The 15,689-nt window shown below is 52.9% G+C and overlaps 1 protein-coding gene and 1 long non-coding RNA gene across 9 annotated transcripts in view; one reads left to right on the top strand and one right to left on the bottom strand.

The window, feature by feature from the left end:
• Positions 1–998: 998 nt before the first annotated feature.
• ELMOD3 (ELMO domain containing 3) overlaps positions 999–15,689 on the bottom strand; it is a 32,263-nt gene continuing 17,572 nt past the window's right edge. For all 8 annotated transcript variants that reach the window (XM_084766560.1, XM_084766559.1, XM_084766561.1 and 5 more), the window contains 8 exons: positions 15,381–15,449; positions 14,683–14,774; positions 11,808–11,931; positions 11,510–11,632; positions 9,342–9,472; positions 2,788–2,864; positions 2,022–2,149; positions 999–1,899 (listed from right to left, as the gene is read on the bottom strand). In XM_084766560.1, the coding sequence (XP_084622686.1) occupies positions 1,697–1,899; positions 2,022–2,149; positions 2,788–2,864; positions 9,342–9,472; positions 11,510–11,632; positions 11,808–11,931; positions 14,683–14,774; positions 15,381–15,449 (947 nt within the window). In that variant the 3' untranslated portion in view covers positions 999–1,696. The remainder of the gene's footprint in view (positions 1,900–2,021; positions 2,150–2,787; positions 2,865–9,341; positions 9,473–11,509; positions 11,633–11,807; positions 11,932–14,682; positions 14,775–15,380; positions 15,450–15,689) is intronic.
• Positions 3,941–9,419, top strand: LOC311588665. Its single transcript, XR_014776288.1, has 2 exons — positions 3,941–4,734; positions 4,855–9,419. It is a non-coding gene; the product is annotated as an uncharacterized lncRNA (long non-coding RNA).

Genomic DNA, 15,689 nt, shown 5'->3' with positions numbered 1-15,689 from the left:
ATGCTGGGGTCCTGTGCTTGCAGCCTGCCAGACTCAGGGACAGGGCAAGGCACGGTAAGGAAGGAAGCGCACAGACGGACATGGGCCTGACTTGCCTCCCTGGTGTCTCTGCTGGTTGCCAAATATAGGGACTGGAGGAAGTGATGTGGCAACAACACATTCTGTGAAACCCTGTAAATATGACTTAGGGACAAATGGCGGACATGTCACAAGCACGCTCTATTGGTGCCACCTCTGGGCCAGATCTGGAGTGGCCTGAAACAGAAGTAGAGGTAGATGTAGGCTCTACTCTGGGAAGCAGAGAAGAGCACAGGCGGCCTGAGGCTCTAGGGGGCTAGGCGGGGGTGGGGGGCGGAGGAGGGCTAGGCGAGGGGGCTAGGCGGGAGGGGGGCTAGGCGGGAGGGGGGCTAGGCGGGGGCAGGCGGCTAGGCGAGGGGGCTGGGGGGGACTAGGCGAATGGACTAGGGGGAGGGAGGCTAGGCGAGGGGACTAGGTGGGCGGGGGTGGGGGGTGGGGGCGGGGCAGCTAGGCGAGGGCGCTAGGCGAGGGGTAGAACAGCCAGCACTGAGAGCAAATGCAGGGAAAACTGATGTGGAAGCCGGCACGAGTCAGCCTTAACAAGAGCCACCGTGCTTACTGGCCACAGCCTGTAGGAAGTCTCGGGCCGGCGAGCAAGGTGCCTTAGCAGATAGGAGGCTTGCCACAAAAGCCTGGTGACCTGGCTGTAATCCCCAGAACTTAGACGCGGAAGGAAGAGAACCCCCTTCACAAAGCCGTGTTCTGACCTCCGCTCAGGAGTTACGTGTGTCCCCCCACACTCCATGCCAAACACACAAACAATAATGACAAAGAAAAAGGTGCAGGAAGCGCCTCCCCCTGGGGCGCTGTGGAGTCTGCAGACCCTCTGCACCCCAGTGCTCTAACCTGCCAGGCTCAGGCTGGTGCCCAGGCGGCAGGGCACGGGGAGGCCCCGGAAGAACTGTCTTGGAACAAAACACTAGAGAGTAAAACAATTTCTTTATTCTAAAACTGCTGGTGGGGTGAGTTTACACCGCCTCTCAGCCAGGCTAGATCACCAGTGGTCTCCACGGAGCCCCAGCCTGTGGGCGGTGGGGATGGGGCGCCTCGAGTACTATTCTAGCCAGCTGCACCCACTTTTAGAGTACAAACAGTGATGGGCAAAGGAGGAGAAGGGAAAGGGGAGAAGGGTGGGAACAAGTGTCCTGAAAATCATGGAGGCTGGAGGAAAAGAGGGGCCGGCCTACTGGGCAGTCACTTTTTCCTGTGTTGTGCTGCCCCCTGCTGGCTGAAGCTATATTGCTGTCTCTGCCCTTCTAATTCCAACCACAGCCGCTGGGGGGGGGGGGTGGTCAGAATCCTAGCGGCTGCTTCCAGGGACCCCTCCCCACCTAGGTGCGGATGTGTAGACAGTTCAGACAGGGCGGTCCTACGTTATGGACTGTTCACTTCCACTGAGATATCGGGAGCCCAGCTGGGAGTGACAGAAAACTCCTTGCTTCAAAGGTGGCATGGAGGTTAATTCTAGCTGCCTCAAAGTGCTATGCTGGTGCAGAGTCTTAGGGTCACTCCCCACACCCCAGAGCTTCCTAACCTCACCTGCAGAGGCGCAGAGGGCTAAGGTTCTGAAAGCTCCAGCGACCCAGCCTGCCTTCCTAGGAGCGGTCCCTGTGGAGGGTCAAAGCAAGCCTGACCCCTCAAGTGAATGACAGGGGAGGTCGCACACGCCCGTGAAGGTGAGGTCCTTGGAGTGAGGCCCTTGCGATCCAGGGCACGTCTGTGCCCCCAACAAGGAGGCCTGTCCCTTTGACGCCCGGGCTAGGTAGACATCCAGGGTCTTGAGCAGCCGTCTTGGGCTCTTCTTGGCCAATACTTCCAAGTCTGGAATAGAGAGTGGGGACTCTGGATGGCACAAGGCCTCGAGCCCACTGGCTCTGTGTATAATGCAGTAGTTATATCCAGAGCTCTGTGGCCCTGGACACAGGAGGAGAGGAGGTGCCCACCTTTGAGGACAAAGCCTGAGTCTGAGATAGTCTTCTGCTGGGTCCTCCACACACGTGCCAGGTGAAGAAAAGTAGCTGCGTAGAAGCTGTTTACCACTGGGAAGACCTTCTGCCGCCGGTTACACTCCCTACAGGACAGAGGAGGTAACCTGCTCAGCTACAGATGGACCCAGGCACCTCACAGAGTCCCCACCGGGTCACCTCACAGAGTCCCCACCGGGTCACCTCACAGAGTCCCCACCCGGTCACCTCACAGAGTCCCCACCCGGTCACCTCACAGAGTCCCCACCGGGTCACCTCACAGAGTCCCCACTGGGTCACCTCACAGAGTCCCCACCGGGTCACCTCACAGAGTCCCCACCGGGTCACCTCACAGAGTCCCCACCCGGTCACCTCACAGAGTCCCCACCCGGTCACCTCACAGAGTCCCCATCCGGTCACCTCACAGAGTCCCCATCCGGTCACCTCACAGAGTCCCCACCGGGTCACCTCACAGAGTCCCCACCGGGTCACCTCACAGAGTCCCCACCGGTCACCTCACAGAGTCCCCACCGGGTCACCTCACAGAGTCCCCACCTGGTCACCTCACAGAGTCCCCACCTGGTCACCTCACAGAGTCCCCACCCCGCCACCACCAGCATCTGGCAGCCTGGCATTTGGGTCTCAGGTCAGGGAGGAGAGGTGGCTGGTGCATGAAGACGTTGTCCAGCTCTGAGAAGCAGCAGTTAGCAGAGCTGTGGAGAGTGAGGCTCCGCTGGGGACTCACCTGGAGAGACACTCTTCCCTCAAGGCCTGGATGGCGATGCGGGTGATGTTCACAGACATCAGACAGAAGGGGAATTGCTGGAATAGAGAGCCAGGGTCGGTGGGCAGCCAGCCTTATGCATGCCCTCTGCCTCGCGGGAGTGGCAGGAGTTAGACGCACAGAGGCAGTGCTGCTCTTCCTGCTATGCCCTACCTAACACACTGAACCGTGACCCTCAGTAACTCAAGGCCTACAACCTAGGACTCCACATGAGGTTAGTTAGCTCCAGGTTAGTTCTGAACCCAACTCCCTCTTTCTGGTATTTTGAGACAGGGTTTCTCTGTGTAGCCTTGGCTGTCGTGGACTCACTTTATAGACCAGGCTGGCCTCCAACCCATAGCGATCAGCCTGCCTCTGTCTCCCGAGTGCTGGGATTAAAGGCGTGCGCCACCACGCCCGGCATCTTAAGTTTTTCATTTTTGAAAAAAATGTTTAAACTTTTATGTGTATGGTTATGTTGCCTGTATATGTATCTGTGTACTGTATGTATGCCTGGGAGGTCAAAATAAGGTGCCACTCTCCTGGGGCTGGAGTTATAGACCATTGTGAGGGGCCATGTGGGTGCTGGAAATCAACGTTCGTCCTCTGGAACAGCAGCCAGTGCTCTTAGTTGCTGGGTTATCATCTCTCTAGACCCATTTAAAAAAAAACCTTAATTATATTCATTTATTTGCTTATGTGTGTGTGCATGTGTGAAGGCCAGAGGACAACCTGTAATAATCCGTTCTCTCTTCCTATTCTATGCGTCCTGGGGACCCAACTGGGCTTGGCAGCAGGGCCTTTACCTGCTGAGCCATCTCAACGGTACTCAGACATCTTTCTGGTTTTTCAAGGCATGGTTTCTCTGTGTAGCCTTGGCTGTTCTGGACTCACTTTGTAGATCAGGCTGGCCTCAAACTCACAGAGATCCTGCCTCCCGAGTGCTGGGAGTAAAGGCGTGTGCCACCACCACCCAGTGCACTGATTGCTGGGCGTGGTGGCGCGTGCCTTTAATCCCAGCATTCAGGAGGCAGAGGCAGGAAGATTTCTGTGAGTTCGAGGCCAGCCTGATCTACAAAGTGAGTTCAGGACAGCCAGGGCTACACAAAGAAACCCTGTCTCGGGGGGAAAAAAACAGAAGAAAACAAGTGCACTGATTGAAGACAAGGTGATAGAACCCCACAACTAGGGGCAGAAGCAGAGGGTCTAAAGCACCTGCCCTTCCCTTCACTCGAACTTGGCTTTATTGCTCTGTGATGGTTAATTTTAACTTAACCTTTCTCTGTCTGTCTGTCTCTCATACACACACAGACACACACACACACAGACACACACACAGACACACACACACACAGACACACACACACACACACACTATACTCCCTCACATCCCCCTCACACCCTACCTTGCCCTTTCTCCCATTGAACCCTTTCCTAAGAAGCCGTCCTCCCACTTTTTTGTATCTACTACTAAGAGGGCTAGCAGTTAAAAACACTGCCTGCTCTTCCAGAGGACACGAGTTCAATTCCCGGCACCCACACGGCAGCTCACAACTGTTGGCAACTCCCATTTCCAAGGGATGTGACACCCTCACAGAGACATACATGCAGGCAAAACACTAATGTACATAAAACAGAAATAAAACATTCTAACTAGCAGCGTTTGCGTGAGCACAGGCGAGAGGTGTTGATAGCTATTCTTGACTGTCAGCTTGGCAGGGTTAGAGCCTGCAGGGACAAGCCTCTGGTCCTGTGTGTGAGGGATTCTCCAGACTAGGTTAACTGAGGTGGGGAGACCCACCCGCACCATCCGTGGCCTGCTGCTCTGGACCACACAAAAAGGGGAAGAGGAGCCGAGCAGGAGCACTCACTGCTCCGCGCTCCCTGGCTGTGGGTGCCACACGACCTTCCTGAAGCTGCTGTTGTCAGGTAATCTGCCACAGCGACAGAAATAACACACGCTTCTACTTATTTATCTTAAAAATACCAGGGCATCTTACTTTGTTCCGTTTATGTTGTTTTGCCTTTTTGAAATGGGGTCTCATGTAGCCCAGGCTAGCCCGGAATGTACGCTGTAATTGCAGATGACCTTCAACTACTGATTTTCCTGCCTCCATCACTGATCAACGCGCGACATCACCCGGCTTCATTCTGTTCTTTGCACTTCCCCATGTGGTTACTGTAAAGCCCTCTCCCAGACTCCAGGCCAGGGCTGCTCCCCTGCACCCCAAGCCTAATAAAGCTCTGCGTAACCCTTGGTCTGTCCCTATCTTTCACCTTTCCCCTACTTCCCAAATGTGCCACTGTGTTCCTGACACAAGTGGTGTGCTGCTCATGGCGTGACAATAAGCTTCCAGTCACCAGCGGATGTTCCTATGAATAACTATTCACTCTATTTGTGGACCTGGCCCTCTGCTTGGGGACATAGTTTCCAGTCAGCACTGTGAAGCATTTGTTATCGTCTCTCTTGCAGCTCTCCCATGCCTGGGGCTGAACTGTGCATATGTGGGGGGATGGTGGGACACTATCTTTTAAACCTTTTTTTTTTTTTTTTTTGGTTTTTCTAGACAGGGTCTCTCTGTGTAGCCTTGGCTATCCTGGACTCACTTTGTAGACCAGGCTGGCCTCGAACTCACAGTGATCCATCTGCCTCTGCCTCCTAAGTGCTGGGATTAAAAGCGTGCGCCACCACTGCCCGGCTGAATCATTCTTTCCTACAAGCTTCTAGCATTTTTTTTTTTAATTTAAATCAGGGTCTCAGCTATTCAAGGCTGGCTTCCAAGTCACTGTGTCGCGGAGGATGACCCTGCTTTGTGGTCATCTTAACCATCACCTCCTGAGTGCTAGGATTACAGGTGTGCAGTACAATGACTGGTTCGTGCTGAGGTCTGAACAAACACAAGGCGTTGTGGACACCAGGCAGGTATTCTACCAACTGAGCCGCACTCCCAGTTCCCGCCCCCCTTTGAGACAGGGTCCTACTCTGTCACCCTGGCTGGACCTGGCTGCCTTGGATCTTTCTATGTAGACCAGGCTGGGCTTGAACTCACAACAGATCCAGCTGCCTCTGACTCCCAGAGTACTGGGATGAAAGGTGTAGGTTACCACACTGGAGTTAAATCTCCCCCACGCATCCCACCCGTTCTTCTTAAACAGGGTCTTCTGTATCCCAGGCTGGCCTTGAACTTGCTATGACAAGTTCTATTGGTAAACTGGCCTGCGCTGTTTGTGCCTGTGGAGAGCTGACTCTTGAGAACAAGAGTCCCCTTGTCACAGCCTCAAGCCTGTTTATCTCAAGTGTCCTCTGAGAGTCCCTGTCCTGGGCCAGGCTGGGCCCCTAGCCCTGTAAGAGGGAGAGGAACAGCAAACGGCGGCGGTGTCGGGCATTGAAGACGCTGCACCTCTGAGACCAGCTAGAAGGAAAACCATGTCCAGCAGATGCTGCTGTTGCTTACCCATGACATAAAACCGTCTGCAGCGGACCGAGAAGCCAGCTGCTGCTCCATGGGAGACCACCCTGGTTTGCTCAGTCGGGTGCTTCAGTGTGGCTGTTTGAGCAGGGTCTTCCCATCCTTTCTGCTGGATGTGGGAACTGCCTCACTTGGTGAACACTCTATCTGCTACTTGGTATTTATTTATTTTTACCTCTGCTTGCTATATGCTTAGCAGACTCACCTCACTCAAAACTGAAAATATGTGTACCATAGACTATTTTCTCGGTGGAACAGAATTGAACCCATGGCTTTGTGCACACTGGGAAAGCACCCTACCAACCTCCCTGCATCTCCAACCCAGGACTCGGACTTTGGTTTCTAGGTTCTTAGATGCTATTTCCCACTCACAACTTTTTTGTACATTTGAAAGTTCATAAAAGTAGCTACTTGTCACGAAGAGTCTCTCACACATGTAATCCTAGCATGTAGGAGGCCAACGCAGGAGGATCGCTGGGTATTTAAGGACAATCTGGGCTACACAGTGAGTTCATGACAGCCTAGACAACCGAGTGAAGTGCTGGCTGACTCAGACACAAGCAAAACAAAACAAAACAAAACAGGGAGCCGAAGAAGAGGCTCAGTGGTTAAGAGCCTGGCTGCTCCTGCAAAGGCTTGGAGTTGGTTCCCAGCACCCATGGGTGCCTGCACACATCTGTACATGCACATATATATACATAAATAAAAATAAAATCTTTTTATGATTTATTTATGTACATGTATGTCTGTGAGGGTGTCAAATCTTGGAGCTGGATTACAGACAGGTACTTCATGACCGGCATTTATTTTATGGTATTTATTTCATAGTGCTAGGGATTGAACGCGGTACCCTGAGCCTGCTGGGTAAGTGTTCTTTCACAGCTCCGTTTCCATCCCCTGGAAGTCCCAGTGTGAGGCCTCGGCCTCTTGAGTGCTGGGATTACAGTCATATGTCACCAAACCAAGTTAAGAGCGTGCTTTTATCATGTGTATAGTGCTTTGCTTGCATGTATGTTTGTGCACCACACGGATGCCTGGTGCCTGAGGAGGACAGGACCTGGAGCTGGAGTGGCAGCCATGATGAGCCACCATGGGAATGCTGGGACTCAAACCTGGACTCTCAAAAAGAGTGTCAGTGTCCTTAACCACTGAGCCACCTCTCCAGCCTTGCTTTTCCTTTTTGCTACCTCTTTTTTTTTTTCTTCCTTTTTTGAGACAGGGCCTCACTATGTAATCCTAGCTGACCTGTATGTACACCAGGAGACCTCAGAGTCACAGAGATCCTCCTGTCTCTGCCTCCTAAGTGCTGGGATTAAAGGTGTGTAATAAGGTGTGTAAAGGCCTGTCTCTTCTTTTCCTAGTTTTTCTTAGTTGAGAAAAAAAATCGCTGACTTCCTCCTTGTCCTAAATCCTAACCCTGTCCATCCCATCAAACCCTATGCGGCTCCCACTCTCTTAGGGAGTCTAGTTATTTCAGCTCCTTGGAAATTTCCCTGCTCCAATGCACTGCCTCCCGCAACCTGGACGACCATGAGGGACCTCCTTACATAGTGTTCTTCACCGAGCAGCTGGGAAGATCCCCGGGAGCTGGCATGTCACTGTGCTGCTTGAAGCTCTGAGCAGCTGCACCTGACGCAACACAGGGACAAACCCGGAATCCGCCATGTGACTGGCAAGGCCTGCTTCCTTGGTGGACTCTTCTCCCGCCATGTGCCGTGTCCCTCCACTCACTCCCAGCATACCCCTTTCTTGTGACCTTTGCCTCTGCTGTACCCTCTGCGCAGCAGACACCCTAGGCACAGGCCTTGATTGACAGGCCACCTCCTTCTAGGCCCTGAGAGCTACTTTGACTCCTCCATTAAACACTGTGTCCCTGAATTACTTGTCTCCTTTAGTTTTTTTCTTTTTTCTTTTTCTTTTTAGGTTTTTTGAGACACGGTTTCTCTGTGTAACAGGCCTGGTTATCCTAGACGTGCTCTGTAGACCAGGCTGGCCTTAAACTCAGAGAGATCTACCAGCCTCTGCCTCCCGAGCGCTGGGATTAAAGGCTCACCTGCCCGCTTCCTTAGGCTGCCTACCTTCTAATGAACTCTGGACTTTGGTATACTGTCATGTCTGCTGGAAGGATCCAGGTCTCCTCTGTTCTCTGATGCATCCCAAGCACCATGAAAAACAATCAGTGGGGGATGGGGGGGTGCAGAAAAGATCTTTGTTCACTGAATGAATGAATTCCGAGCCCCAGGAGTTTGGGCAGATACACGGGAGGAAGCAGGCCACATCTGTGTCTGTTGGAGGGAATACTCTCTCTCACTACATGGGAAACCATCGGGCTTATCCCCAAAGGCAGAGGATACTAAGGGGCTACCAAAACCAACTCTGCGCTGACGGTTAGACCATAGGGCATCCCAAAGCTAAGCTTGTTCTCTCAGAGGTAGAAGAAGCCACCAGTACCAGAAGAGGCAACCCGCTTGATCCTAGACAAATGGATATTCCTAGTGTGCCTGCTAAGCGTCATGGTGGCTAGTGTTGACAAAAGGCCAGTGTCTGGGGTCACCTGGGATATGGCCTTGGGGCGTGCTAAAAACAGGTTATTTTGATTATGTTGTTGACACGGAGACACACATCTTAATTGTGGGCAGGACCATTCCCTGGGCAGGAGGTCTAGCCCATATGAATCGGACAAAGCGAGCTGTACACTTAGAAGCTTTGCAGGTTTCCTGCTTTGTTCCCTGACCGTGGTGAGAGGACCAGCTACCCCCTGAAGCTCCTGCTGCTGTAACCTCCTGGCATCGATGTCCTGTGAGCAAAACCAGAGCCTTCCTTCCTCACTAGCTTTACCACAGCAACAGAAAAGAAGTGACAAGTCTTTGTGATTTCTACTCCGCAGATGAGGAAATCAAATGGGGGATTTGGGGAAGATCAGCAGCTAATGAATGGGGGAGCCCTGATTCCAGGGCATATGACAGAGAAGCCATTTCTGCCTGTGCCCACCATCCTGACCCTGAGCCACGCAGTCCTCCTGGGTGTTGGGGGCCTTCCCCCTTGGTCTTCCCACCAGAGCCCTACCTGGATATGGTGATGAGACAGGCGGAAGATCTCCTGAGCCATCAGCAGGGTTTGTGAGTCCATCACCAGGTAGAGGAGGTGCAGGAGGGCGAGGAAGCCTGCCCCCCTCAGGTCTGTGGCTGGATTTGCTCCTGTGGCAGAAACCAGGGTGTGACAGTAAGTGAGGAACATGTCCTGATCCCTTGAGCTCCCAGGACATGGCTGACACACTGGCCCAGCTGGGCTAAAGAGCTCTGCACATGCCCACTTCCGGACACAGCCCCATGGGCTCCAGGTGACCAAACAAGCCCATCCTTCAGCACAACTACCCTGGCAGAAGCTTTCTTCTGTTCCCATGGCCTTCTCTAGTCATTTTCCCTCAGGGCTCGCAGCATGACCCGCACAATGATCGGGTGTAGCTTAGCGGGCGGAGTGTTTGCCCAGCACACACGCGGCCCTGGGTGCCATTCCCAGTGCAGCATGAACTGGGCGTATCTGTCAACACGCCTGTCTTCCCAGAACGTGGGAGGTAGACGGATGAGACGTTCAAAGTCAGCCTTGTCTGTATAGCCAAGTTCAAGGCCAGTAGAGAGAAAACAAGGAAGAAAGGCTCACACTGACGTAGGTCTGTCCTTTCTCCTGTACCTCCTCCATGCCAAGATACAGTAAGACTGCCCTCAACAGAGGTCGAGGAGCTTCTAGAGCCCTGCTCTTGGATGTCACAGCCATCACAATCAGGAGCTGACGACTTTCCATTTTCTACACATGACCCAGTGTAAGCATTTTGTGATAGCAACACAAACAGACTAGGATCAAGAGGATGCGGGTACCTGGCTCTCCAGCCGGAGGGTAGGGGAAGGGCGGCCTAGTAAACAGACCCAACTTAGATAGTGCGGAACCTACCCCAACCAAACACTATGGACATGCGCATGGCCCCACTCCTCCTCTTCCTCCTCCTCTTCCTCCTCCTCAGCGAAGGCCCAGAGACAGCCCAGGCTTCTTCCCTGGTCTAACTGAACCCAGGTAGCCCTTAGCTGCATTACAAAAAGCCGAGTGCGGAGTTTGGCATGTCCCCTGTCTAGTGGTTAGGAGCCCCTTGTCCCTCTACAGGGTCGGTTATGGCAACAGAGGCCTGTTACTGCTCCCAGCGAGGGCATTATCTGGGCTTTCAGCCTGTGAGTGACATCGCCCCTCACTCCCTGGCCTAGCGTTGGAGGAGGCCCTACTGGAACAGAAGAGACCAGAGACTTACAACGTAACGCTCGGAATGTCCAGGTTATGACTGAACGTGTACAGCCAGAACCAGGGTGAGCTCAGCCTGAGTGACACCTGCGGTACGGCGGCTGCTCTAAGTGCCTGAGTGGTTTTAAAGCAGTTCTGATGGTCAGAATACCTCCTACTCCCAAAGTCCACACTCTGACCCTCAGAATCTAGGAACCTGGCACACGGCAAAGGAGATGAAGAGCCAGGGAAAATCAAGGCTGCTACCGGCAGGGAGGGGAGTGTCTGTCTTGGGGTATCTGGTGGGCTCCGTGATGCACAGTGGGGTCCATGAAAGCAGAAGGAGGTGGAACCACATAGCTAGAGGAAGAGAGGATGTGAGTATGAGCAAGCTCGGGGATGCTGCTCCTGGCCATGTCGACAGAGGTCTGCAGGAAGTTTCTAGAAGCTCAAAAAGTTAAAGGAAAACGGATTCTCCCCTAGATCCTCCGCATATGAAAGCAGCACTGCTGACGGCCTGGTCCTCTCACGGAGCCCTCATGGGTCAGGCTGAACTATAAACTAGAAGATATCAGTAGGCTTGCTTGTCCTAGGTCACAGACAGGGTTGTGAGGGGTCCAGGCTGGCCTCCAACCTTGCTGTGAAGTTGAGTATGACCTCAAACTTCTGGTTCAATTCTCCAGTGCTGGAACTGTACATGTATAGAAACTATGTTACGTTATGGGGTGCTGGTGCCTGAACATACATGCTATGCCTCCTAGCCAAATCTGTGGAAATCCGTTTCTGCAACTGTAGAAATCTACGACAGCCCAGGCTGGCCTGGAACCCTCTGTGTAGACCAGGCTGGCCTCAAACCCCCAGAGATCTGCCTGCGTGCTGGGATTAAAGGCGTGCGCCGCTCTCTTAGGATGGCCCCTCCCTCTGGAACCAAAGAGACAAGGAAAGCAAGATGGGTGCTTTTCTCTTACCCTGGAAGCCCAGATCTTCCCAATGGTCTCCATAAAGGGCGCAGTCGAACTTGGAGCCGGTCAGCTTCTTGTAGATGGTCTGGAGCACGCGGCCATGCATTGGGTCTTGGCTGTCCAGGCCACCTGCCCCAAAACACATGCGCACTCTCAGCTAGGCTGTGCCCAGGCAGGAACCCGTGCTTCCCGGAGGACGGGAAACTGGACTATATGTTCAACACACGCTACTATCACTCCCTTCTCATGGCAACAGACTAGCCCAGAGCCTCAGCGTGTGCCCTGGGGCTGCGCCTGCACTCACACTGAGCAATGGTGAGGACCAAGTCTCTTTCGTCCCGAAGTCCCTGGTGCAGCTTTGGTGGCCCGAAGAGGCAATGCCGAAGGGCCGCGAGCCCAGTCCTTCGAATAGTTGGCTGGATTCTTTTCTGGGAAGGAAAGTGCAGACAATCTATTCAAACTTTTTTATCAACCCTCAGCTAGATTTTGGGCCTGGAGGAGGAGGCCTGAGGAAGCCAGGAGGCAGCAGCGAGACTCCAGACATTGGCGCTTCCAGCTCCGAGCTCTTCTGCAAGATGTCCTTAAGTGCTGGCACTCTCAGCCAGTTCTCTGCACTTGGTCTCTTGGGCTCTTTCAGGACTGGCTATTGACTGACCAGTGAGGCTCGCCTGTGGCCACATGGAATCTCTGATATGGTCAGGCAAAAGCCAAGCTAGTGTCTGTTAAAGTTATATAACTGTTTCTCAATTTCACTCTTAACCTGGCTATCACACAAATAATTGAGACTCTATTATATTATTTAAATAAGCTTCACAGCACAAGAACTGAGCAGTTATTGCTCTATTCTTTTAATTTTTTTAATTTTTGGTTTTTCAAGACAGGGTTTCTCTGTGTACCCCTAGCTGTCGTGAACTCGCTTTGTAGACCAGGCTGGCCTCTCAGAGATCTGCCTGCCTCTGCCTCCTGAGTGCTGGGATGAAAGGCGTGCGCCACCACGCCCGGCTATTACTCCATTCTAAACTAATCTGGTTTCCTCCCAGCGCACATTCCAGATACTTGCACTTTGTAGCTGTGCTACTCCACCTTCTTCTGATGTCTCTTGGACCTCTCTCATGGCTGAATTCCTCACTTGCTCCTCCAGCTCCTCCCCGAGCCGGCAGGAAGTCCAGCCCTATTCTCTCCCCTGCTCAGAGATTGGCTGTGAGCTGCTTTATTGGCATAGTAGGGGACAACTGGGGAGCAGTGTTTACACAACAGTGAGACAGGAGATTCTCAGAATAAGAACTGCAACCAGATATTGGGGGGTGGCGGGTACAGAAATCAGCATTTTAACTGCACAATAACCTTATTCCTACAGTATCCTCAGCAAGGCTGTGTCTGCGCTTCACACAGCTGTTTCTTTGAGGATACGAATTCCCAAACTCAGCTCCTTCCTCACTTCCATGACGCCAGGACCAGTAGGCAGTCATGAGTTAGATGTCACTGCTAAACCACGTCATGGTGGCGCCCCAAAGCCAGGGTCACCACAGCATCTTCTGGCCTTCTGTGAGAGCTTCTGCTAAACCACATCATGGTGGCGCCCCAAAGCCAGGGTCACCACAGCATCTTCTGGCCTTCTGTGAGAGCTTCTGCTAAACCACGCCATGGTGGCACCCCAAAGCCAGGGTCACCGTGGCATCTTCCGGCCTTCTGTGAGAGCTTCTGCCTCTTCAGCCTTTCTCATGATCCAGGCTTTAGGCTGAAACTACATTGTACTAAACTTACTACAGGTCGCTCACGACACCCCACCAAAGCCCTCGGCGTGCTTACTGCCCTCACCCTCCTTTTCCCGATCCCACCTTATTACTAGGGTGTATGTTTGCATGATGTATGTGAAGGGTACACATGTCATGACACATGTGTGGGGAACAACGGTGGAATCAGTTCGCCCACCTTTACGTGGGCTCTGGGGACCGAACTCAGGCCACAGGGCTTGTGGGGCAAGAGTTTTTACCCACTCAACCATCTTGCTTCCTCACACAACTTTATCTCTATGTAGCCTAGGCTGGCCTTGAACTTAGATCTTCCTGCCTCAGTCTCCTGGGTGCTAGAATTACATTTAGTGCCATTATATTTAGTGCCCGCAGTTTTTTAAAGTTTTATTTTCTGTGTATGAGTGTTTTGCTTGAATGTGTGTCTGTGTACCATGCGCTTGGTGTCAGTGCTGGGAACTGAACCTGGCGCCTGAGACAGTCAGAAGAGGGTGCTGATGCCCTGGCAGTGAGTAATGGAGGGTAGTGAGCTGACACGCAGGTGCTACGACTCACACCCAGGTTCTCTGCAGAGACAGGTGCTCTTAACTGCTCAGCCATCTCTCTCTCCAGCCCTCGACAGCCTTCCTAAACTTCTAAATGATATTGGGTATGGCAGTGTATGCTTATAATGCCAATACTTGAGAGGCTGAGGCAGGAGAATTGCCTTGAGTTTATCACCAGCCCTGGCAACAGAGTGAGTACTAATTTATCCAGGGCTACATAACGAGATTCTGTTTCAAAAGTAAATGAATTTGATTAAATTCCCAAACGGCCCCTGGCTCCTACAGGGATTTTTCCTTCACTCACCATGAAACATTAGGACACCGCCCCCTAGACTGTCCTGCCTCCCCAAGGAGCTGCCTGGTCTCTAAGAGGGGAAAACATGGGAAAGCTGCACACATCCTGAACTACAGGACTGCACTGCCAGAGCTCCTCGGGCCCGGTTCCACAGAGGTTAGCAGGGCCTTACACAAACCATGGGCTCTCAGAGATGGCTCACGGGTTAAGCGCATTTGTTCTCACAAAAGACCTGGGTTCAGTTCCCAGCCCCAACATTACATCAGGTGACGCACAACCACTGTAACTCCAGTTCCAGAGGATCTGGACAACCAACTCTGACCACAAGGCCCCTGCACACACATGGTGCACACATATAATCAACCAGTCAGTCATGGGTTCTTAGCTTGGAACGCATTTTGTAGCTTAAGTATGAGGCAGTCTTTTTTGCTCCTGCTTAATGCTGGGATTATAGGTGTGAGCCGCCAAACCTGGTTCTTTGGCTCCCTGAGATCCTGTACCCCAAGAATTCTTAGGTGAGAAAGGGTCCAGGGCCCAGAAAGGCTAGGAAGCAACAGCATGCGGGAGCATACTTCCCTACAGCCATACCTTGAAGGAGGAGAGGTCAACGGTCTGGAAGTGCTGCAGGGCCTCACTGAAGGAGACGAGCTGGCCAGGCTGCTGGGGGCTGACCCCACTCTCTAAGTCAAAAGAGAAGACGCCTAAGGACTTGGGATAGCAGTTGTCTGATTAGCAAACACCCACTGATGGCCAGCTAGCTGGTTGTCACCTCTAAACCAAGCACTGGCTACTAACTTGTCACCAGCCATATAAGTGGTGGCTAGTGCCGCTCACTGGGCCATCTGTCCTGAGTTTGGCAAAGCTTGGACGGGACATAGGTAGTAGCTACCCTTTTATAGCTCCATCTAAATCTGTCAGAAACGGACCTGAGACAAGTTGCCACAGCCTTCAGAGATTGCCAGCAGATGTCTTCCACAGGGGCCCTCACAGCCTGTCTCCTTCCTCGTCCCCCTTCAGGGCTAACCCTGACCAAGGCTCCCTTGTCTTCCCCCCACGCCGGGCAGAGGGTGAGCAGCAATAGCAGCCTTGCCCTGTGGTGTCCCTTCCCTACTTCACGTAGCAGGGTGTCGTTGTAGGATTTGTGGATGGGGCTTTATTCTATGTCACATAACTAAAATGAGAACATTCAAGAGTTCATCGTCTCCTCCCTGTCCCTGGTGCAGTGGCTGTGCACGTACGTGGCTCCTGCTGGCAGCTGTGCTGGGCAGCACTGTTTCCCTGCTCACCTGTGTCCGGATGGACGGTGTCCACCACTCCCCACTCTTCCTGGGCTCTGAGCACCTCCGCACTCACAGCTGCAACAGTGAGAGATGGAGTCTCGGTGAGATCTGGGTCTGTGAGGACCCGGTCACACAGCCCTTCCCCCGCACGACAGCTGTCCATCTGCTCAAATGGCCTTCATAGGGCCATCCTGTGCAAGTCCTGGTGGCTTCATTAGAGAACCCAGGAATTAAAAAAGGAAGGGCTTAGACATTGCAGGAGCAGAGAAAAAGGGGTACATGGAGCACCGCATCCACAGGACTCCCCGGGCAGCC

Source organism: Acomys minous (assembly GCF_964271855.1).
Source record: "Acomys minous genome assembly, chromosome: 17".
NCBI lineage: Eukaryota > Metazoa > Chordata > Mammalia > Rodentia > Muridae > Acomys > Acomys minous.
Note: the sequence above shows the minus strand (reverse complement) of the source record. Positions and strands in the feature narration are given on the sequence as shown.